This window comes from Vigna angularis, chromosome 6 (assembly GCF_016808095.1).
Source record: "Vigna angularis cultivar LongXiaoDou No.4 chromosome 6, ASM1680809v1, whole genome shotgun sequence".
Lineage (NCBI taxonomy): Eukaryota > Viridiplantae > Streptophyta > Magnoliopsida > Fabales > Fabaceae > Vigna > Vigna angularis.
In genome coordinates this window covers 25,294,563-25,319,151 of record NC_068975.1, presented here as the reverse complement: position 1 = coordinate 25,319,151, position 24,589 = coordinate 25,294,563, and the positions used below count along the sequence as shown (strand labels likewise).

The 24,589-nt window shown below is 38.2% G+C and overlaps 2 protein-coding genes across 2 annotated transcripts; both read right to left on the bottom strand.

The window, feature by feature from the left end:
- Positions 1-6,822: 6,822 nt before the first annotated feature.
- LOC128197549 (uncharacterized) lies at positions 6,823-8,634 on the bottom strand. Its single transcript, XM_052879608.1, has 2 exons — positions 7,446-8,634; positions 6,823-7,127 (listed from the first exon to the last, which is right to left on the bottom strand). The coding sequence occupies exons 1-2, from the start codon at positions 8,632-8,634 to the stop codon at positions 6,823-6,825; spliced, it is 1,494 nt and encodes a 497-aa protein (XP_052735568.1).
- An 11,283-nt stretch (positions 8,635-19,917) lies between these two features.
- LOC108342800 (uncharacterized) lies at positions 19,918-21,348 on the bottom strand. Its single transcript, XM_017580606.2, has 3 exons — positions 20,825-21,348; positions 20,440-20,684; positions 19,918-20,360 (listed from the first exon to the last, which is right to left on the bottom strand). Exons 1-3 carry the CDS (start codon positions 21,287-21,289, stop codon positions 20,114-20,116), a joined length of 957 nt encoding a protein of 318 aa, XP_017436095.1. The 5' UTR covers positions 21,290-21,348; the 3' UTR covers positions 19,918-20,113.
- Between the last annotated feature and the right edge of the window lie 3,241 nt (positions 21,349-24,589).

The window sequence follows — 24,589 nt, the reverse complement described above, 5'->3', positions numbered from 1 at the left end:
TCTATTTAATCTAATACACCAAAATCGTACACAGATCAGACTTCTAACTCATGCATGCAACCAGAATTTTGGTTGGCATGAACTAAATGGACGAAGGCACAGAGACGAGAACTTACCAGTTCAGTTCTCAATTCTGTTCGGATCCGAATGATGTTCACAGTGCAGGGAAGGTTTCTATGGTGTCTGAAATAAGATCAGAGGTTTGATGGTGAGTTATCTTAGGGAGAAGATGAAAACGGTTTAGAGAGAGGGCAGAGAATTTGGAAGCAGAAATTCTGAGAAGAAGATGAAGCATGCAGGAGGAAGAGGAAGAGTTTTTCAGAATTATTTTTCTCTTTCCCTGCAGAATGAACTCCCCAACCTCCACACGCCACTTGTCTCCCACTAACCTTCTCAGAATGCTCCGACCGTGACACATGGCAGGCGCATGCAGTGGAGATGTGAGTGCATTTTGACGTGTCACGGTGCATTAAAATAGTGATCAGAGAATGAATTAGTGTGTATTAATTTATCAGGTTCTCACACTTAACAACATTTATAATTTTTAAATATATTATTTCATCTTTATCAAATCGTTATTAAAGTATTTATTAATATTTAATCTTACATATAATGTATAGGCTCATAATGAAATTTTATTGTATACTTGTGGACATTTACTTTCTTTCATCAAATCCATTCAAATTGAAATTTATTGATGAAACCGTTTTTGACCCATTAGACAAAAGCAAACAAAATTTGTAAAAAGACATGATAGCGTGCTTCTCGTGGCTTCATCAATGAGAGAAGTTGGTCAAGCTGTTGAATTTAGCTTATAACTCAATGGGGATACATTTGAAGGCTTACTCATTAAATTCCTTCGGTCTTTTATTTTGATAGGATTGATTATTTTATAAAATATAATAATAATAATTATTTTAGTAATATAATAATAATTATTATTATTTTAGTGTGTAGAGTAGAGAACCACACCTTCACAATTTGGTTCGGTCACCCCTCTTAGTTTCGCTTTTCTTTTCTTTATGTCTCATCCAGTTTTCTTTGGTAGAGTCCAAATCAGAGTAGTGAGTACCTCCTAGAAAGCATTCTGATACTCAATTTAATTTTTAATTATCAATCGATTATTATAATTAAGTCTTAAATATTTAATAAATATAATCATTTTTTTTTTCGTTTTTGTATTTGTAGACTTTGAAGTCAACTTTTAATTTTAATTAGAACAGACTCAGTTACCGTTCAAAAAGTATGTTTTTATCTTTGTTAATAAAAATATGAGATCCTTGGACTAAACACAGTTCAGTTTACCAAGTTGTGATTTTTTCTAGAGTTAACTTTGTATATGGTTGATCGAGTCGAGTCGGTACACAGCCCCAGGTCCGAGACAAACAGATTTGGCGAAGACACTTTATGAAGTTTGGGTAGCACGTGTGTTCCGTCCAATGTTACTTAATCTTGCAATTATTACCGTTTGCAGGGTCACTTGTTTTAAACCGTTGGGTATGGTTTTTTTTGTTTCTGCAGCAGAAATTGTAGAATTGCAGAAAATAATTGCTCTTCAAAATCTAAAAGAATAAAAAATAAAAATAATATAAATCGATGAAAAATTTTAAAAGAAAATTTTTATACTTTCAAAATTTGAATAGTTTTGTAATTAATTATAGACTGAATTAAAATATGCCATAATCTTTTAGTAAAGAATATCACAATAAGGATGACTTTTAATGAAGGTTAACAAAAATCTTATAACCACAATTTTAAAATTTATTTAATTCAATAAGTATTCAAAATTAAAACAATATGAAGATTGTTGTCTCTATCTTTGTTTCATTGACATATGATTATAGTTGTGAAAGGAGACGTAGTCCTTTTGGTTGACATACAACAACTAATAACTTTAACAATGGGGCCAAAATAGTCCAGTGGTGGAGCACAACAATGATGCACAGTATTTATTAGTAAATTATATATTTATTAGTAATTATCAACACTTTCAATTTAATCACACGACACACTACTTTTAAATTTGCAGCTTTTGAATTATTAATTTTCATTAACTTATAAGTTTTCAGTTAGCAGCTATGTGAGACACCCTTACATCTTGTAAAAAGCTCTTGATTTTCTGCGATATATTACATGACTGGCCTTGAAACACAACATTCCAACTTCAACTTCACCAACCATGTTCCAGGTTTAATGTGTTCATCCCTTGATAAGATCAGAACTTGGTGATAAAATCAACAATGTGGCTGTTGAAAGTCTCACATCGACTAAAGATAAAGTCAAATTATAATATATAAGTGGAGTACAAACCTTATTTTACAAACAAATTTTATAAAATTGAATTAAACTTAAAATTCAAGAAGTGATCAATTTTTTCTTTAAACGAAATACATACCTTACTTTACAAGCCAGTTGTCATGTTAATATTTTTGTAATAGTTCAAGGATGCTGTCAAGCCCGTTTTCTCATATTTGGAAATATGATAGGCAAGATCATCTTCTGATAGCCAAGAAGATAAGGAGTTAGTCATATCTGGATTGAACCAGTTATAATATTTGAAAATGATTCATAAACTTATTTCTACCTAGATAATTAAGAAATGGAAAGGAAAGAAAATAATCGTAGTAGAGTTTTAAATTTTGAACCGAATTTTTCTATTTTTACAAAGTGCGAAAAACGATGTATGATATTCATAATTTATAAACTAAAATAATTAATAAAAATTTTGATTAAATAATGAAGATATACTTAAAGTGATTACAACTTAGAACAAAAACGATAGAATGTAACAGTGGTTGTTGTTTTCAGTAGATATTATAAGATAGGACCACCTATATGATTAAGTTAATATAAATTCTTGGATTTCTTTTCAAATGACACGTAAGTTTTTCCCATGCAAGCGTGTTTCACGTGTTAATGTATAAAGGATCAATCAACAAGATCTGGAACATTTCAATATCTCATCCACATGAAAATTGAAAGCACTTACTTAATACAAAGAGAAAATAAAGAAGAGGTTTGTAACATCCCAAAATACAGTAATTACCATAATTCAGAATTAATTACAATTAACAGTAAACATTTCAGTCTTTACACTAAGATTAAAGTTCAAAAGCCATAACGCTAAAGCTACAGGAATTCAATACAATAAAATCAGAATAATAGAAGCTGGGACGAACGGTTTTACAAAAAGAAATAAACGAACGTCCAATTCAAAAACGACAACAAAAACTAAAAAGAACGGACGTCCTACTGCTCCGCTTTCACTTCAACTTCGACTAAGCTCTCTTCCTCGATCACTTCCTCCAAAGTGGCCTCGCCTTCTGCTCACATCCACACGGATGATCATTGCAAGACAGGACGAACGTACATATACAATGGACAACACAAGGAAAACGAAAGGGTAAGCTTATATAATTTAATTCATACCTTAACATATACATTTAGCATTTCAATTCACACACAACATGTAACTTAACATATAACAACATAGAATTATATATATATATATATATATATATATATATATATATATATATATATATATATATATATACTAGACAGACCGTCCGGACTGTATGAATCTGTGTAGCTACAGGCGTCCTTGCACCCGAGTGGTGTAGTAACTGGGATACACTCAACAGCTGCCACTCGAGGTTAGTCCGTTCTTACGTCGCCCATGTTAACTTATGGACTAAGGACCTCCTGCCATTCCCACGCATGAACTACTCTCCTCTACGTGAAGATGAGTATCACGGAATATCAGGATGGACCAAGCCAGCATTAGCAATAACCACAGTCATACTCTACCAATCCAATATTTAATATATATGAGACGTTCCTCCCTGGAACGCTCGTCCAAAATCCAATATCGTATAATCGTTCCATATAGTATTCACACTTTAAGTTATCATAATTCATCATCTTTTATATCTTTAGATTTAAGGGCATAAAATGACGAACGTTCAGTCCTCTGAAGAATTAGGACGAACGTTCAGAGAAGGTACTGAATGAACGGGAAGTATACAACGAACGTTACTATCGGATTCGGCCAGTTAAATAAACTGGCTCGTTTGGACGTACAGTGGTACTTAAAGAAAATTTCATTATGAAGACCTTAGACCAGATCCAATGTAAAAAGAAGAGTCAAGAATATTTAGAACTATCTTTGTAGTAATTCGCATACAGAAGACCGATGCCAATAATTGAACGAACGTGAGAGAAGATGAATATTATAGTCCTTTGAACGAACGCTATTTATCAAAGTAGGTATCCAATAATACGAACGAGCACCACTTATGACGAACGCTAGGTAGATGACCGAGCACTAATTATGACGAACGCTTAGTACAAGTCCGAGCGCTACATAGAACGAACACTTGGTATAGGACCGAGCGCTATTTAGGACGAACGCTTGGTGTAAGACCGAGCGTTACAAATTTTAAAATTTAAAGGTATTCATACACAGCTAAGCTGAACCGAACGCTCAGACATAGCATTTCAGGGGAGGACGCTCGTTCTCAATCAGAATTCTTTCCGAATGAAAGAATTCCATTTTAAGTCATTTTACTAGGAAACCGAACGGTATAAGACCGTTCGATGACGAGCGTAATTTATCATAGGGAGTAATTTACATTCAGATTTTTCATCCATCTTAATTCGATATTTCTCATACAGTTCATACTTTAAAATTTCATATCCTTCATTAATTCACATACTTTATAGAATTCATCATATTAACAAATCAAACTATACAACAATCATACATCTTTCACTCCATACGTATCAAAATCAACATGCAGTTAAACCAACAAAAATCATATTCATCACAACAGCGATCGTTCATAACAATTCAATCAGCATACAGCTCATGCATCCAGTTCATCTCATGTTTTCATACAACATACAAGTATAAATTAAATTAATAAGCTTCCCTTACTCGGATTCGTAAACAGCTTGTCCTAGACGCAAGATTTGGCTTCGCCCAACAAATGATTCTCTACCCTCAATATCACTAAACTCTTCCAAAACGAATCTAGCCACAGGAAACGAAACGCTTAGACTACACACTTACATGCAGCCAAAACCTAGTTTTTCAAAAAACCTAAGAATGAACTACTGAAGGAGAACTTACCAGTTTCAGCTTTTGAAACGGTTCGGTCCAACTTGTAGCTCACGGTTCCGCGAACGTCCCTATGGTTTCTGAAAGTTGATCGGAGGAGATGGTGGTGAGTTTCAGTAGAAAGAAGGTGAAGTTTCTAGAGAGAAGGTGGAGAAAATGAAGAGTTGAGTTCTGAGGAAGAAGAGTGCGTGAAGGTGAGTGGGAGAGATTTTCTAAAACTCAGTTTTGTTCAATCCACTTTCGTTTGGACGAACGTCTCCTCCGTCGACACCTGCACACCCACTTCTGATTTTGGAAGCTTCTCTCGTGACACGTGGCGCTCGTGCATGCAGCGCAAAGTGCGTTTTTAATGACTCTGAACCATTGACGTGGTGTGCATTGATTATGATTTGACATATATTTGTAATGTTAATTATCTAGGGCCTCACAAGGTTAATTTATGGAATACAAAATTTTAATTGTTCTATAAATATTTTAATTCCAATTTGTTAAATTAGAAATTGTTTAATTTTGTACGGGACCATCGGTAATATTTTTTGTGTTTATTTCTGTATTCTTTTAATTCAAATTATTTTAGATATTAATTAATTAACCAGCTTGACTTGTTCAGTAAATGTAAACCTTAACCTTAAAGCTTTGAACATAAATTAGATATATGAACATTTTTAGCTCAAATGATGACAGCTCAATCTAAGGTTGGTTAAAAAAAGTTGCAAACAAGCCTTGAGCCTTTTTAAATTTGAACTTTTGCTCAACTACCCTCCATTTATAAAAGTACCATGATAGTTTGATTTTATAATATGCATGCAGCATACATGAATTTTCCATTCGAATAACAAAATAAAAACTGAAATTGGAAGCCAAAATGACTTAAATTAAAGTTATATTTACAATCGGTTAGATTTTGGTGATATTATAATCTCAAAGTATCAATCAAATACGAAATCCAGTACGTATTTGAATTTGTAAAATATGGAATTAATTTTCAGACGATATGAAAGACAATAGAATAATACAACTTAGCTAACATACCAATAATTATATCTATGTTTGATTGTCATTAAATAAATGTTTAAAGTAGTTATCAATTTGATCCTCAAATTTATTGACCAGCATTTTAGCTATTTTAAAATTAGATTCTAATTTAGTCTATAAATATAATTACTCTATAATTAATTTCTAATTTAGAAAATATTATTTTCATATTTAAAAATAAGTTTTCTCATCGTGATAAATGAATATTTTCGATTGTTGACAATTTACTACTGTTTCTTCCATTTCTTTTTATCTAGCTTTTAACTTGTATACAAAAAAAAAATAAAAGATATAATAAATTTACTACAAAATATTGCATTTGCATGGATACATTTCAATCATTATTTGATTTTTATTTTGGAACTGGATAATGTCTAATAAGTACTAATGTAATTAGTGTATTCAAACATTTCAAAATTACGTAAATACTTTTCAATATAAAAATTTAAACAGAAATAACTAATTAAATTTTAGCCACGCATAGCATAATATAGAACTTATTAAATTAGATCGTAGTATTAAAATGCTCGTCAAAGGGATTCTTAATATATTTTTAAAATATATCTAATAGATTTCTCTAAAAAAATTATTATTAACATAAATATTATTTTTTAGGCGGGTGAAACTAATAAATGATACTTGTAATTTAAATATTATTTTTTTATTTATAGGAGCCGATATGGCTGAACCGAGATAGGAGCCGCTGTCGTCACCAAATCAATGGTGAACTCCACTTCACGATGAGGGGGAAGTCCAGGTATCTCTTCCGGAAAGACGTCCGCAAACTCATCCACAACCGATCGTCCATTACCGTCACTAGTGGACGATCGTTCTTCTACCATTTCTCTGGATTCCTGATCCTCATGAGTCATAATCAGAAAACAGCTGGCGCCCTCCATAATGTCTTCTTTCAGCTGACCGAGCGTCACTGAAAGAACTTCTTCTTCACCAGGGAAGATCAATTCCTTCGCTCCACAATCAATAAGAATGCGATTGACAGCCAACCAATCCATTCCTAAAATCACCTCCAAACCTTGAAGAGGTAAACAGATGAGGCTAACCTTAAACTTACGTCCTTCCACTTCTATAGGACACTTGACGCACATAGTGGACGTTCTAACCTCACCAGCCGCTAGGGTAGACACCACCAGATCAAACTGCATCTCGCTCACTTCTAATCCCAGCTTTTCAACACACGCCTTCGAGATGAAGGAGTGCGTTGCCCCCGAATCATACAGTGCACAGCACGATCTACCAAACAGCATGCATTCACCAATTATGAGATTACCTGAGCTCGCTGCCTCAGCGCTCGTTATAGCATACACACGCCCACTCGCTTGGACTCGTCCTCCTCTTGGTTGATTCCTCCCAGCATTCGGCGGCCTCATCACTGCACGCCCACTCATATTGCACTCGTGATCCAAGTGCCCGTTCCTTTCGCAACGGTTGCAGTGTTTTCCTCCCACCAGCTGAGGGCATGAAGATCTGTAGTGTGGTCCTCTACACCGGAAGCAAACGACATTTCCCTGTCCAGACTGTCCGACAGGAACTACTGCTTGAGATCCGCTCGCTTGAGAAGGCTGGTTTGGACGAGCGTAAGGAGGTCTCCTCTGAACAGTACCTCCTCTGGACACGATCGGTCCCCTACTCACTTGCTGCTGCTTCTTCTGCCGTTCCGCTTCTGCCATATTCCTCTCCAAAACTTTGGCCCTCTCAACCATGGCAGGGAACGTTCGGATACACAAGCTGGAAATCAACACTTTCAGGTCACTCCGCAATCCATTCTCAAATTTTCTACACTGCCACACTTCACTTGTGGCCATAGTATTGAATCTGACGAGGTGCTTGAACTTATTGGTGTACTCTGAAACGGACATACCCCCCTGAACTAGTTGTAGAAATTCCACCTCCTTTGCAAACCGAACGCTGTCAGGGAAGTATTCTTCATAAAACTTATTTCTAAACACTTCCCAAGTGATCGGTTGTTGCGCGTCCGTTAGAATAGCTCTCGCGCTCGTCCACCAATGGCTCGCTTCTCCAGTCAATAAATATTCAGCGTACGCCAACCTATTTACATCTGGACATCGTTTGGCATTGAAGATCTTCTCCATGTCCCTTAACCACTGATCCGCTTCGTCTGGGAGGCCTTTCCCATTGAACTTAGCCGGATGGTGTTGGAGGAAACTCTCCAAGCTCCATTCAGCAGCAGGCAGGGCAGCGTTGGAAGAAGACGCCCCTGGAGTGTGCCTGGTTGCTGCTAGAATTTCCATCAGCTGTCTTTGAGTCGTTTCAGAGTTGACACGCGAGGCCTCCAAACTCTGCATGGCACTCTGATTCTGCTGCATCAGAGTGACATTCTGCTCCATCAAGGTCGTGTTTTGTTGCTGCAATCGGTCAATCACCGTTTCCAACAACCTAGCGTTGTTGGACGCATCTGGGTCAGTAGGTTGAGGTGGAGGAGGGAGTCTAGGTGCCATTCGTTCTCTGGACACAGAGGAAAACAAACGTTAGTTACGTGCAAAGAGTTGAGAAAAATAACTCATTTAAACACATATTAAGCACACAGCAAAAACACAGTGCACTCATAACCTACAGTGTCCTTTAAGAGAACAAAACTGCTCTGATACCACTAATGTAACATCCCAAAATATAGTAATTACCATAATCAGAATTAATTACATTAAGCTAATAAAACAGTGCAGTCTTACAAAACTGAACGAGCGTCAAAAGCCGAACGGCTTAACATATAGAAATAACGAACGCGATACAAACAAGAGTTCAGAGACGAACGGTCTTACAAAACTATGACCAAACGTTCAAAATAAAATTAATAAAACTAACTATAGAAACCCGCGAGCGCTCTAAGGCTCGGCTTTAACTTCCACATCCACCAGATTCGCGTCTTCCAAATTTTCCTCTTCCAGCACCTCTTCAAGTGACGCACCTCCATCTGCTCACATCCACACGGATGATCATTGCAATGACAGGACGAACGTACATAGACAAGACGACAACACAAGGAAAAACGAAAGGGTAAGCTTAAGTAATTTAATTCATATGTCAACATATATACTAACAATTCAGATCATTCAAACACATATCTCAACACATAACATCATCCAACATACATTTATATATATATATATATATATATATATATATATATATATATATATATATATATAGACCGACCGTCCGGACCGTATGAATCTGTGTAGTTACAAGCGTCCTTGCACCCGAGTGGTGTAGTAACTGGGATACACCAAACAGCTGCCACTCGAGGTCAGTCCGTTCTTACGTCGCCCATGTTAACTTATGGACTAAGGACCTCCTGCCGTTCCCACACATCACATACTTCCTCTACATGAAGATAGTATTCACGGAACATCAGGATGGACAACGAGTCTTAACTTATCCACAGTCATACTTTACCAAATTTAATATCCAATATATGAGTCGTCCCTCCATGGAACGCTCGTTCAAATACCAAAATCATAATTTCCCTTCTTATAGGGTTCGCACATCTTAATACTTCCTTTTATTTACATTTTCATTCTATGTTCCACTTCCATAAAAAGACGAGCGTTCAATCCTCTACACAACGAGGACGAACGTCAAGAGTGAGACCGAGAGATCTTCTTTTCAAAAATAATAAAGTTGATGCTTTGGACATGACGAACGTGACTTTTGCTAGAATCAGTTGAATGAACCGACTCCTAGCGATATAATATAAATGTTTCAGAATAATTTAGATTTAAAGACTTTAGACTAAATTCAAAAGAATAAAGATACAACAAGACGATTGTTTAGTACTCTGAGGACAATTGTTTAACAGGATCGACCGCCAGTCAATGACCGAAAGCGAATATTCATTTACTGATATTTTGAGACGAACGCTATTTACGTACGTTCTGGAATCAAAGGTATGGACGAGCGTTCGGTATAAGACCGTACACTTCTTAGGACGAACGCTAGATATACGATCGAGCGCTATTTAGAACGAACGCTCGGTGTAAGACCGAGCGCTACTTAAGACGAACGCTTGGTATAAGACCGAGCGCTATTTAAAGTGTAAGGGTATAATTTGAAATTATTTAAGTTAAGGTATCCGGTATCACTATGCTGAGCCGAACGCTCAAACATAGCATTTCAAATGAGGACGCTCGTTTTCGGACATAATTCTTCCCAAATGAAGGAAATCCACTCTAAGTCATTTTCAGAGAAACCGAACGGTATAAGACTGTACGATGACGAACGTATTTTATCATATGATAGAATCATTATATTCAGATTTTCATCTTCATCTAACTCAACATTTCTCATACGATTCATAATCTTATAATTTCATATCCATCGTTAATTCACATACTTTATAAAGTTCATCCTATTAACAAATTAAACTATACAACAATCATACATCTTTCACTCCATACGTATCCAAATCAACATGCAGTTAAACCAACAAAACCATATTCATCACAACAGCGATCATTCATAACAATTCAGTCAGCATACAGTTCATGCATTCTATTTCTATCATACTTGCACACAATCATCTACGTATAAACTAAATTATTAAGCTTCCCTTACCTGGATAGCAGTGTACTCCCAAAAAGCAAGATTTAGCGTTTCCTCTAACAACTTCCTACCCTCAGGTTTCGCTCAACAGTTTCCACTTAATCTAAAACATCAGAAATCAGAACAACTCAGACCTAGAACCCATGCATGCAACCAGAACTAGGGTTCGCATGAAACCAAAAGAACGAACGGTTAGCGACGAGGACTTACCAGTTCCGATCCAAATTTTGTTCGGTCCAGAATGACGCTCACGTCTCCAGGAGTGTTTCTACGGTTCTGAAACGTGATCGGAGAAGGGAATGGTGAGTTACAGTAGAGAGAAGGTGAACTGGTTCTAGAGAGAAGTTAGAGAAAATGAAAGGTTGGGTTCTGAGGAAGAAGATGAATGGTGCAGGTGAGTGGAAGGGTTTTTTGAAAACGTCATTTTGTTCAATCCACGTTCGTTCGGACGAACGTCTCCCAAGCCGACACCTGCACACCCACTCTGACTTCAGAAGCTTCCAACGTGACAAGTGGCGTTCGTGCATGCAGCGTTTAGTGCGTTTTTAATGCACTGAACGTGTGGCGCGGTGCATTTATGGAAGCAGCCAGGTGACTCAGCAGTGCAATAAAGACAGATTTGACAGTATAATCATGTTTTAAATTTCCGAGATCTCACATTCCACCTATCTACAAAAATTTTCGACCTCGAAAATTAAAGACTCACCCAGAAATAGATTAGGGTATAAGTCCTTCATGGCGCTCTCCACTTCCCACGTTGAATCACCAGTCTTAGCGTCCCACACCATCTTCACCAAACGAACGTCCTTGCCTTTGTAGTACTTGGTGCGACTATCTTCTATACGGACTGGATGCAGCTCCAACGTTCGGTCTGAACGAAGCTGGACGTCTTCCAACTCCAGTACATGTGATGGATTCGCTATATACTTCCGAAGTTGAGAAACGTGGAAAACAGGGTGAAGGTTTGATAGCTGAGGCGGCAATGCAAGCTCGTACGCTACTAGTCCGATCTTCCTCAGAATCTGATACGGTCCAATGAATTTGGGAGACAACTTCTTTGGACGAACGGCTCGGCCTACACCAGTGATTGGGTTGAGTCGAAGGAACACATGATCTCCTGCAGCGAACTCCAACGGTCTTCTCCTTTTATCAGCATAAGATTTCTGCCTACTCAGAGACGTCTTCAACCTCTCCTGAATTTGTTTGACTTTCTCGGTCGTTTGCTGGATAAGCTCAGGTCCAGTTAGCACGTTCTCTCCTTCCTTGAACCAATAAAGTGGCGTTCGACATTTTCTCCCATAGAGTGCTTCAAACGGTGCCATTCCATTGCTCGCCTGAAAACTGTTGTTATACGTGAACTCCACTAGTGGCAGGACTTCATCCCAGGCGCCTAAGTGATCTAGGACGCACGTCCTCAGTAAGTCTTCAAGCGTCTGGATTGTTCTTTCAGACTGGCCGTCCGTCTGAGGGTGATAGGCTGAACTCATTTGCAACTTACTACCGAGCTCGCTTTGAAGTGACTGCCAAAATCTTGAAGTGAACCTTGTGTCTCGGTCGGAAATGATGCTCGAAGGTACTCCATGTAAGCGAACGATCTCTTGGATATACAACTTAGACAAGTTGGTCATTGACATCTTCAAGTTTACGGCTAGGAAGTGGGCGCTCTTCGTTAGCCTATCCACGATCACCCAAATCGAGTCATGATTCCTGACCGTGCGTGGTAGATGAGTCACGAAATCCATGGAGATGCTATCCCACTTCCATTCAGGAATCTCCAATTGCTGAAGTAAGCCGCCTGGTCGTTGGTGTTCCGCCTTAGCTCTTTGACATGTCAAGCATGACGCTACAAAACGAGCGACATCACTTTTCATTCCAGGCCACAAAAACGAGCGTCGAAGATCTTGGTACATCTTAGTCATACCAGGGTGTATGCTAAGACGACTATGATGTGCTTCCTCCAATATGATTCGCTTCAGTTCGCCATCATTAGGAACGCACGTCCTACCCAGGTAACGCAACATGCCGTCCGTTCCCGTATTGAACTCCTTAGCTTGATCCGAACCGAGCGCGCTTAAAATCTTCACCAGCTCTTCATCCTCATGTTGCTTCATTCTAATCCAATCAAACACATTGCTAGATATTCCAAGGTTACAGCACTTGATGCTGCTCGGCTCTAACTCAAACTGTAACCTTAGATCTCTGAAACTCTCCACTAAACTCAGCTCGCGCACCATCATGGACGACACGTGCACCACTTTTTTGCTTAGAGCGTCCGCTACCACGTTAGCTTTCCCAGGGTGATACAGCAGCTCAAAATCGTAATCCTTCAAAAATTCTAGCCAACGCCTCTGCCTCATGTTCAACTCCTTCTGATCAAATAAATATTTGAGGCTCTTGTGATCACTGAAGACTTGGAACGTGGATCCGTACAAGAAATGCCTCCAAATCTTCAGCGCAAAAACGACCGCTGCCAACTCCAGGTCGTGCGTTGGGTAATTCCTTTCGTGAATCCTCAACTGACGAGACGCATAAGCTACCGCTCGCTTCTCTTGCATCAAAACACAACCCAAACCTTGGTGAGAAGCGTCGCAATATACTTCGAAAGGTTTAGACGTGTCTGGAATAACAAATACTGGAGCGCTCGTCAATTTCACTTTCAACTCCTGGAAACTTGCCTCACAACGATCGGTCCAAGCGAACGGCTGATCTTTACGAGTCAACTGAGTTAGCGGCGCTACTATCTTAGCAAATCCTTCAATGAAACGTCTATAGTAGCCCGCCAGTCCAACAAAACTACGCACCTCAGTGACCGAACGCGGACTCTCCCAATCCAGTACCGCTCGCACTTTCGCTGGATCTACCGAGATGCCTCCAGCCGACACCACATGTCCCAAAAACTGAATCTCCTTCATCCAGAATTCACACTTAGACAACTTGGCATATAACTCCTTCTCCCGCAACACTCCAAGTACAAGTCTAAGATGCTCTTCATGCTCGTCTTCGGTTTTGGAATAAATGAGAATATCATCTATGAAGACGACCACAAACTTATCCAAATAAGGCCTGAATATGCGGTTCATATACTCCATGAACACGGCTGGAGCGTTCGTTACTCCAAAAGGCATCACCACGTATTCATAATGCCCATAGCGAGACCTGAACGCTGTCTTCTGGATGTCGTCTTCTTTAACCCTGATTTGATGATACCCGGATCTCAAATCAATCTTTGAGAACACTGCAGCCCCATGCAATTGATCCAGCAGGTCATCTATCCTTGGCAATGGGTACTTGTTCTTGATGGTCAGCTTATTCAATTGCCTGTAGTCTATACATAACCGAGAGCTGCCATCCTTCTTCCTTACTAACAGCACGGGCGCTCCCCAGGGTGATACGCTCGGCCTAATGAATTGCTTCTCCATCAACTCTTCAATCTGCTCCTTGAGTTCAGCTAACTCCGCAGGCGACATCCGATATGGCTGAACCGAGATAGGAGCCGCTGTCGTCACCAAATCAATGGTGAACTCCACTTCACGATGAGGGGGAAGTCCAGGTATCTCTTCCGGAAAGACGTCCGCAAACTCATCCACAACCGATCGTCCATTACCATCACTAGTGGACGATCGTTCTTCTACCATTTCTCTGGATTCCTGATCCTCATGAGTCATAATCAGAAAACAGCTGGCGCCCTCCATAATGTCTTCTTTCAGCTGACCGAGCGTCACTGAAAGAACTTCTTCTTCTTCACTAGGGAAGATCAATTCCTTCGCTCCACAATCAATAAGAATGCGATTGACAGCCAACCAATCCATTCCTAAAATCACCTCCAAACCTTGAAGAGGTAAGCAGATGAGGCTAACCTTAAACTTACGTCCTTCCACTTCTATAGGACACTTGACGCACATAGTGGACGTTCTAACCTCACCAGCCGCTAGGGTAGACACCACCAGATCAAACTGCATCTCGCTCACTTCTAATCCCAGCTTTTCAACACACGCCTTCAAGATGAAGGAGTGCGTTGCCCCCGAATCATATAGTGCACAACACGATCTACCAAACAGCATGCATTCACCAATTATGAGATTACCTGAGCTCGCTACCTCAGCGCTCGTTATAGCATACACACGCCCACTCGCTTGGGCTCGTCCTCCTCTTGGCTGATTCCTCCCAGCATTCGGCGGCCTCATCACTGCACGCCCACTCATATTGCACTCGTGATCCAAGTGCCCGTTCCTTTCGCAACGGTTGCAGTGTTTTCCTCCCACCAGCTGAGGGCATGAAGATCTGTAGTGTGGTCCTCCACACCGGAAGCAAACGACATTTCCCTGTCCAGACTGTCCGACAGGAACTACTGCTTGAGATCCGCTCGCTTGAGAAGGCTGGTTTGGACGAGCGTAAGGAGGTCTCCTCTGAACAGTACCTCCTCTGGACACGATCGGTCCCCTACTCACTTGCTGCTGCTTCTTCTGCCGTTCCGCTTCTGCCATATTCCTCTCCAAAACTTTGGCCCTCTCAACCATGGCAGGGAACGTTCGGATACACAAGCTGGAAATCAACACTTTCAGGTCACTCCGCAATCCGTTCTCAAATTTTCTACACTGCCACACTTCACTTGTGGCCATAGTATTGAATCTGACGAGGTGCTTGAACTTATTGGTGTACTCTAAAACGGACATACCCCCCTGAACCAGTTGTAGAAATTCCACCTCCTTTGCAAACCGAACGTTGTCAGGGAAGTATTTTTCATAAAACTTATTTCTAAACACTTCCCAAGTGATCGGTTGTTGCGCGTCCGTTAGAATAGCTCTCGCGCTCGTCCACCAATGGCTCGCTTCTCCAGTCAATAAATATTCAGCGTACGTCAACCTATTTACATCTGGACATCGTTTGGCATTGAAGATCTTCTCCATGTCCCTTAACCACTGATCCGCTTCGTCTGGGAGGCCTTTCCCACTGAACTTAGCCGGATGGTGTTGGAGGAAACTCTCCAAGCTCCATTCAGCAGCAGGCAGGGCAGCGTTGGAAGAAGACGCCCCTGGAGTGTGCCTGGTTGCTGCTAGAATTTCCATCAGCTGTCTTTGAGTCGTTTCAGAGTTGACACGCGAGGCCTCCAAACTCTGCATGGCACTCTGATTCTGCTGCATCAGAGTGGCATTCTGCTCCATCAAGGTCGTGTTTTGTTGCTGCAATCGGTCAATCACCGTTTCCAACAACCTAGCGTTGTTGGACGCATCTGGGTCAGTAGGTTGAGGTGGAGGAGGGAGTCTAGGTGCCATTCGTTCTCTGGACACAGAGGAAAACAAACGTTAGTTACGTGCAAAGAGTTGAGAAAAATAACTCATTTAAACACATATTAAGCACACAACAAAAACACAGTGCACTCATAACCTACAGTGTCCTTTAAGAGAACAAAACTGCTCTGATACCACTAATGTAACATCCCAAAATATAGTAATTACCATAATCAGAATTAATTACATTAAGCTAATAAAACAATGCAGTCTTACAAAACTGAACGAGCGTCAAAAGCCGAACGGCTTAACATACAGAAATAACGAACGCGATACAAACAAGAGTTCAGAGACGAACGGTCTTACAAAACTATGACCAAACGTTCAAAATAAAATTAATAAAACTAACTATAGAAACCCGCGAGCGCTCTAAGGCTCGGCTTTAACTTCCACATCCACCAGATTCGCGTCTTCCAAATTTTCCTCTTCCAGCACCTCTTCAAGTGACGCACCTCCATCTGCTCACATCCACACGGATGATCATTGCAATGACAGGACGAACGTACATAGACAAGACGACAACACAAGGAAAAACGAAAGGGTAAGCTTAAGTAATTTAATTCATACGTCAACATATATACTAACAATTCAGATCATTCAAACACATATCTCAACACATAACATCATCCAACATACATTTATATATATATATATATATATATATATATATATATATATATATATATATATATATATAGACCGACCGTCCGGACCGTATGAATCTGTGTAGTTACAAGCGTCCTTGCACCCGAGTGGTGTAGTAACTGGGATACACCAAACAGCTGCCACTCGAGGTCAGTCCGTTCTTACGTCGCCCATGTTAACTTATGGACTAAGGACCTCCTGCCGTTCCCACACATCACATACTTCCTCTACATGAAGATAGTATTCACGGAACATCAGGATGGACAGCGAGTCTTAACTTATCCACAGTCATACTTTACCAAATTTAATATCCAATATATGAGTCGTCCCTCCATGGAACGCTCGTTCAAATACCAAAATCATAATTTCCCTTCTTATAGGGTTCACACATCTTAATACTTCCTTTTATTTACATTTTCATTCTATGTTCCACTTCCATAAAAAGACGAGCGTTCAATCCTCTACACAACGAGGACGAACGTCAAGAGTGAGACCGAGAGATCTTCTTTTCAAAAATAATAAAGTTGACGCTTTGGACATGACGAACGTGACTTTTGCTAGAATCAGTTGAATGAACCGACTCTTAGCGATATAATATAAATGTTTCAGAATAATTTAGATTTAAAGACTTTAGACTAAATTCAAAAGAATAAAGATACAACAAGACGATTGTTTAGTACTCTGAGGACGATTGTTTAACAGGATCGACCGCCAGTCAATGACCGAAAGCGAATATTCATTTACTGATATTTTGAGACGAACGCTATTTACGTACGTTCTGGAATCAAAGGTATGGACGAGCGTTCGGTATAAGACCGTACACTTCTTAGGACGAACGCTAGATATACGATCGAGCGCTATTTAGAACGAACGCTCGGTGTAAGACCGAGCGCTACTTAAGACGAACGCTTGATATAAGACCGAGCGCTATTTAAAGTGTAAGGGTATAATTTGAAATTATTTAAGTTAAGGTATCCGGTATCACTATGCTGAGCCGAACGCTCAAACATAGCATTTCAAATGAGGACGCTCGTTTTCGGACATAATTCTTCCCAAATGAAGGAAATCCACTCTAAGTCATTTTCAGAGAAACCGAACGGTATAAGACCGTACGATGACGAACGTATTTTATCATATGATAGAATCATTATATTCAGATTTTCATCTTCATCTAACTCAACATTTCTCATACGATTCATAATCTTATAATTTCATATCCATCGTTAATTCACATACTTTATAAAGTTCATCCTATTAACAAATTAAACTATACAACAATCATACATCTTTCACTCCATACATATCCAAATCAACATGCAGTTAAACCAACAAAACCATATTCATCACAACAGCGATCATTCATAACAATTCAGTCAGCATACAGTTCATGCATTCTATTTCTATCATACTTGCACACAATCATCTACGTATAAACTAAATTATTAAGCTTCCCTTACCTGGATAGCAGTGTACTCCCAAAAAGCAAGATTTAGCGTTTCCTCTAACAACTTCCTACCTTCAGGTTTCGCTCAACAGTTTCCACTTAATCTAAAACATCAGAAATCAGAACAACTCAGACCTAGAACCCATGCATGCAACCAGAACTAGGGTTCGCATGAAACCAAAAGAACGAACGGTTAGCGACGAGGACTTACCAGTTCCGATCCAAATTCTGTTCGGTCCAGAATGACGCTCACGTCTCCAGGAGTGTTTCTACGGTTCTGAAACGTGATCGGAGAAGGGAATGGTGAGTTACAGTAGAGAGAAGGTGAACTGGTTCTAGAGAGAAGTTAGAGAAAATGAAAGGTTGGGTTCTGAGGAAGAAGATGAATGGTGCAGGTGAGTGGAAGGGTTTTTCGAAAAAGTCATTTTGTTCAATCCACGTTCGTTCGGACGAACGTCTCCCAAGCCGACACCTGCACACCCACTCTGACTTCAAAAGCTTCCAACGTGACAAGTGGCGTTCGTGCATGCAGCGTTTAGTGCGTTTTTAATGCACTGAACGTGTGGCGTGATGCATTTATGGAAGCAGCCAGGTGACTCAGCAGTGCAATAAAGACAGATTTCACAGTATAATCATGTTTTAAATTTCCGAAATCTCACAAAAAGCAATAAACATACAAATATAATAAGTAGAAATGACAATATATAATTATGAGATTCATAATAAATTCTCATCTACAACATTAATTAAACAAATAATACATTTTTCACGAATATTGAATTAAAAATTAAAATTTTGACACCTTATCACTTAAAACTTTTATTATTGTGTTAAAATTATATTAACATTTAGAGTTAATTAATTAAGGAGGTTAACCAACAAATAAATACATCTTATTCTTCGTTATTAAATATGATAACGAATCGGATCAGATAATGTATATTCGCAATTCAATCTATAAAATAAAAATATGATTCGCAATTCGCTTATCATATGTTTGAATATCAGCTTCAAAAATACTTACAAATATTTTAAAACAAAAAAAATAGTTGCAAAAAAATAAAAAAATATATATTTTATATATATTTTAAAATAAAATTATAAAAAATATAATATTATATAATATAAATTAAATAAAAGATAAAATTTAATTTTAATTAATTTAATCTAATAAAATATAAATTTATTTTAATTTAATTTAAAAAATATAAATTGAATTATTATTATTTTTTATGGATCACACATATCTATAGAATGTTCACATAAATAATTGATATTATAATATTCACGAATATCATAATATCGTGTTATACTATTTATTGGTATCATAATATTCATAAGTATGGAATAATATAATGTCTATGTACAATCTTTTTAGAAAGAGATATTATAGTACCTAAGTATCATGATATCCACAAACATCATAATATTTACGAGTATCATATGATATCTACCGACATCATATGATATCCACATATCATAATATCTATGAACATCATGATATCACAAGTATATCCACGACCATCATGATATCCACGAGACCATCATGATATCCACGACCATCATGATATCCACTATTAATAGTTTATAGAAACTAAAAATAGTAAATGCATTACTTTTTTTTCTCACTCGAATTTCTGCAACATTACGTGAAGAAAAAAATGCATTCCAAAACTATTTTTCAGATAAATTTATTGATGAGAATAAATTACAAACTAAATCATCATATGACACGTGATGTCATTTTTAGGGAAGATTATATTAACTTAATGGACTCGATTGAAAACTTATGTAATCAGGTGACGAGTTTGAAAATGTATTTATTATTAGACGAAAAGATTGAAAACTTATTTTCCAGGAGTTTGAAAGCACACGGTTGATAAAATGACGATGTTATCCATAAAAAGATAAGATAAACCCATCGGTAACAATTCAGATTCTTCGCCACCTACACCACCTTTCGACTGTGTTCGATATATCAGTATTCCATTCGTTCGGTGATCAAAACTTCTTGATAAAATCATAAATGTGATTATTGATTTCCTCAGCTGCTTCTAGATTATTGAAGTGAGCTACATCTTTCTGCACAATCACTTCTTCTAAATTTGGCACATCTTGTTTGAAACCTCCACCGTGGATATACTCCTTCATGTTCAGAGAGGTGTACACCAAATCCAACTCTCCTGTGATGAACCTTACCGGCACTTGGATTTTACCTCCACTCCATGGTGCTGTCAGCTCCCAATTTCTGTAAGCAACAACACAGTTAATTAAATACATGTCTTTCTGATAAATTTTCAGCGAAAAGGAAAGCAGAGATTAATTACAAGTTCAAATTTCTGTAATAGTTCAAGGGTCCTGTGAAGCCTGTTTTCTCAAATTTGGATACGTAATAGGCAAGATCATCGTCCGTGAACCAAGAGGGTAAGGAATTCGGCATATCCGGATAGAACCCGGTTCCATACTCTCCCTTGGGAAGGATCGGAGGACCAGGTTTTCGACTTGTCAGAATGTTTTTCAACACATACTCAGTCCCAACTTCAGCCATCTGAGCTTCCATTTCGCCTGGTTTCTGTCACAAGTTTTCAATACAATAATTACCGTCAGATCTAACATTACTCCACTGAATTCTCCTTTCACTTCACATAAAAGAAAAAGAGCATAAAAGTAAAATGAAAAACAGTGTTGGGAAAAACAAGAATGAGTATATACCTGAAATCTGCAGACGTAGTAGTCGTCTCCGTACATAGCACGCATGGCATCGACGGTTCTGATGTTGGGGTCTCTGTGAAGAAGAGGAACACTGAGGCAGACATAGGCCTTGACTCTGTCGGGGCGAAACATGCAGAGATACCAACCTATGATGGCACCCCAGTCATGAGCCACAAGGAAGACTTGGTCGACACCCAGAAGGTCTATAAGCGCAATCAGATCACCCACTATCTGAAAGCCGGTGTAGCTGCTGATTGAATCTGGTGCCTCTGTATCACCGTAGCCACGTAAATCCGGTGCAACAGCGCGGTAGCCTCGGGAGCTGAGAGAGAGAATCTGGTGGCGCCAGGAGTACCAGAGCTCGGGGAAGCCATGGAGGAATAACACCACAGGACCCTCTCCTTTCTCTGCTACATGCATTTTTATGCCATTCACTTCCACCGTTCTGTGTTCTACGCCTTCCATCTTAGTACGAAAGCTAATCAAACGCTCTTTTGTTTTAAGTGTTAGTGGATCCGATACACCACATTATATAGAGATAGCGGTTTGCTTTCGTCTCCGTTTTTTTCTTTTCTTCCTAACGTGTGAAATACCCGCGTTCACACGTCGTGGAAACTATATCTCCTAAAACGTTTTTTCATGTTACACGTAATTGGGAATCTTTTTATAGTAATACAATAATATAACAAGGAATAATTAAATTATATAAAAAATTGAAAAACTGACAAATAATTTTGTTTTTTTTTATTATACGAGGATATATTTCTTAAAATGTTTATACTAATTCGTGACATCCAAACTGAGCCTTAGAGTTATATTTTAGTAATATAATAATAATAATTATTATTTTAGTATGTAGAGTAGAGAACCACACCTTCACAATTTTGTTCGGTCACCCCTCTTAGTTTCGTTTTTCTTTTCTTTATGTCTCATCCAGTTTTTTTATCTTTTCTTTATGTCTCATCCAGTTTTTTTTATCTTTTCTTTATGTCTCATCCAGTTTTTTTTATCTTTTCTTTATGTCTCATCCAGTTTTTTTTATCTTTTCTTTATGTCTCATCCAGTTTTTTTTATCTTTTCTTTATGTCTCATCCAGTTTTTTTTAGTAGAGTCCAAATCAGAGTAGTGAGTGCCTGCTAGAAAGTATTCTGATACTCAATTTAGTTTTTAATTATCAATCAATTATTATAATTAAGTTTTAAATATTTAAAAATATAATTATTTTTTTTATATTTATAAATTTTTAAGTGATCTTTTAATTAGAATAGACCCATATCGTTGAGCATGTTTGTTAATAAAAAAAATGAGATCCTTGCACCAAACACAGTTCAGTTTACCATTGTGATTTTTTCTAGAGTTAACTTTGTATATGGTTGATCGAGTCGAGTCGGTCCATCCATTACACAGCCCCAGGTCCGAGACAAACAGATTTGGCGAAGACACTTTATGAAGTTTGGGTAGCACGTGTGTTCCGTCCAATGTTTTGAAATCATTTGTAATTTTCTTTTCTTTGTATTTTAATAAATATAATTATCCATGTCAATTCAGCGTATCACGTCAAATACAGCCTAATGCTGTTTGGTCCAATTTAACGGTTAGAGCCTAATTATTACAGTTTTTAAAAAGTTTAGATTTAATTGAAAATCAAAAAATTAAAGGACGAAATTGATATTTTGTTTAAAAAAATAAAAGACTTCCTAAATGATTAAACATAACTTTAACAGTGGAACCAAAATAGTCCAGTGATGGAGCACAACAATGATGCACAATATTTATTAGTAAATTATATATTTATTAGTAATTATCAACACTTTCAATTTAATCACACGACACACTACTTTTAAATTTGCAGCTTTTGAATTATTAATTTTCATTAACTTATAAGTTTTCAGTTAGCAGCTATGTGAGACACCCTTACATCTCGTAAAAAGTTCTTGATTTTCTGCTATATATTACATGACAGGCCTTGAAACACAGCATTCCAACTTCAACTTCACCAACCATGTTCCATGTTGAATGTGTTCATCCCTTGATGATAAAATCAACAGGGTAAGTGTTGAAAGTTCCAAAAATGTCAAATTATAATATATAAATAGAATACAAATTTTATTTTATATATCGATTTGATGAAATTAAATTAGATTTAAAGTTTAAAGTATAATCAAATTATAATATTTAAGTGAAGTGCAAATTTTACTGTCAAGTCCGTTAGACTACTTTAAAATGATTCTTAAACTTATTTTCAACCTAAATAATTAAGAAATGGAAAGGAAAGAAAATAATCATAGTAGAGTTTTAAATTTTGAACCGAAGTTTTCCATTTTTACAAAGTGCGAAAAGTGACGTATGATATTCATAATTTATAAACTAAAATAATTAATAAAAAAATTATTAAATAATGAAGATATACCTATGGTGATTACACTTTGAACAAAAACGATAGAATGTAACTGTGGTCGTTGTTTTCAGTAGATATTATAAGGTAGGACCACCGATATGATTAAGTTAAAATAAACCTTGGATTCTTGGATTCCCATGCAAGCGTGTTTCACGTCTTAGGCTTTGTTCATATGCTTTGTTTCAGGCCTCAGAAAATAGCGTACGTAGTGGAATCCACGTGGTAGCAGGAGGACGAGCCACCTCAGCGGTGCACATGGAGACTGCAGCGTCTGACGCCTCTCTGATAGACGCCAGCTGCCGCACGCTAAGCTGAGTCAGAACCGGTAGTAGAAATTGGTAGTGGGATACACGTGTCTGTCTGGGATTGGACGTCCGGTATGGGCAGTCAGGGTGAACGTGCGTTCGCGAGAATGGATTACACGTGTCCGGCTCTGAATGGACGATCGCACGGTATGGACTGTCAGAGAATCAGAAGTGCAGAACGTTCGCCTGCCAGAGTGTAACGTGTGTCCGGGATGGGCTGGTGTAGTGCGATTGCAGAGTGGCTGCCAGGCTGAGAACGTGCGTCCAATTTGGAGTGGGATTCAGAAATACTCCACTCCCTCCGCACGCACCACTCTGTTTCATTTATGAAGACTCCTCACTCTCCCTCTCTGCATTCTCTCCTCCTTCTCTCTTCATTCTCTACACTCTCTCTCTAGAAACCACTGTTTCATCTTCTCCAATTCTGGGTTCCGGCAGCGTGGAAGGATGCACGACATCCAGAGCTTCCAGAGAAGACGTTCGGTTGGCGAAGCTGGACTGTTGGAGTGACGAGCGTTGGCAGTAGGAGAACCAGTGTTTGAGGGGTCGTGTCTTTGTGCGTTTGTGGACGTTCAGTCATTTCCAGGTAAGGGAAGCTTATTTAATTTAATTGGATTGATGTATGCTGTGTGAACGTTCGTATGAGTATAATGGATGATGTTTGATGAAATTGAATGACATGAACGTTCGTTATTTTACTGTATGAGAATAATATATGATGATTTGGATGTGATTTAGAGGCATGAACGTTCGTTATTTTGGTGAAATGAGATATATGAATTTACATGAGATGGTCTGTATGAAATGTAAAAGTTGATGTTGATATGAATGCATGAAATGATGAGATTTGCATAATGAGAGATGAACTGGAATGTAAATGAAACTTGAATATAGAACTCTCCCTATGATCACATACGTTCGTTGCTGAACGGTCTCAGAACGTTCGGTTTTCTTGATGAAAATAACGGAAATGGGAGTCTTTCATTTGGATAGATCCCCTGTTGAGGACGAGCGTCCTCGTGTCAAATTCTTAGTCTTGAGCGTTCGGCCAAACATTGTTAT

Coding starts and splice junctions, on each gene's coding strand:
- LOC108342800 (XM_017580606.2), bottom strand. CDS start 21,289: ATGGAAGGCGTAGAACACAGAACGGTGGAAGTGAATGGCATAAAAATG. Junction 20,685..20,824: donor ACTACGTCTGCAGATTTCAG/GTATATACTCAT, acceptor AACTTGTGACAG/AAACCAGGCGAAATGGAAGC. Junction 20,361..20,439: donor TATTACAGAAATTTGAACTT/GTAATTAATCTC, acceptor TGTTGCTTACAG/AAATTGGGAGCTGACAGCAC.
- LOC128197549 (XM_052879608.1), bottom strand. CDS start 8,634: ATGGCACCTAGACTCCCTCCTCCACCTCAACCTACTGACCCAGATGCG. Junction 7,128..7,445: donor CGCTGAGGCAGCGAGCTCAG/GTAATCTCATAA, acceptor TTGATTGTGGAG/CGAAGGAATTGATCTTCCCT.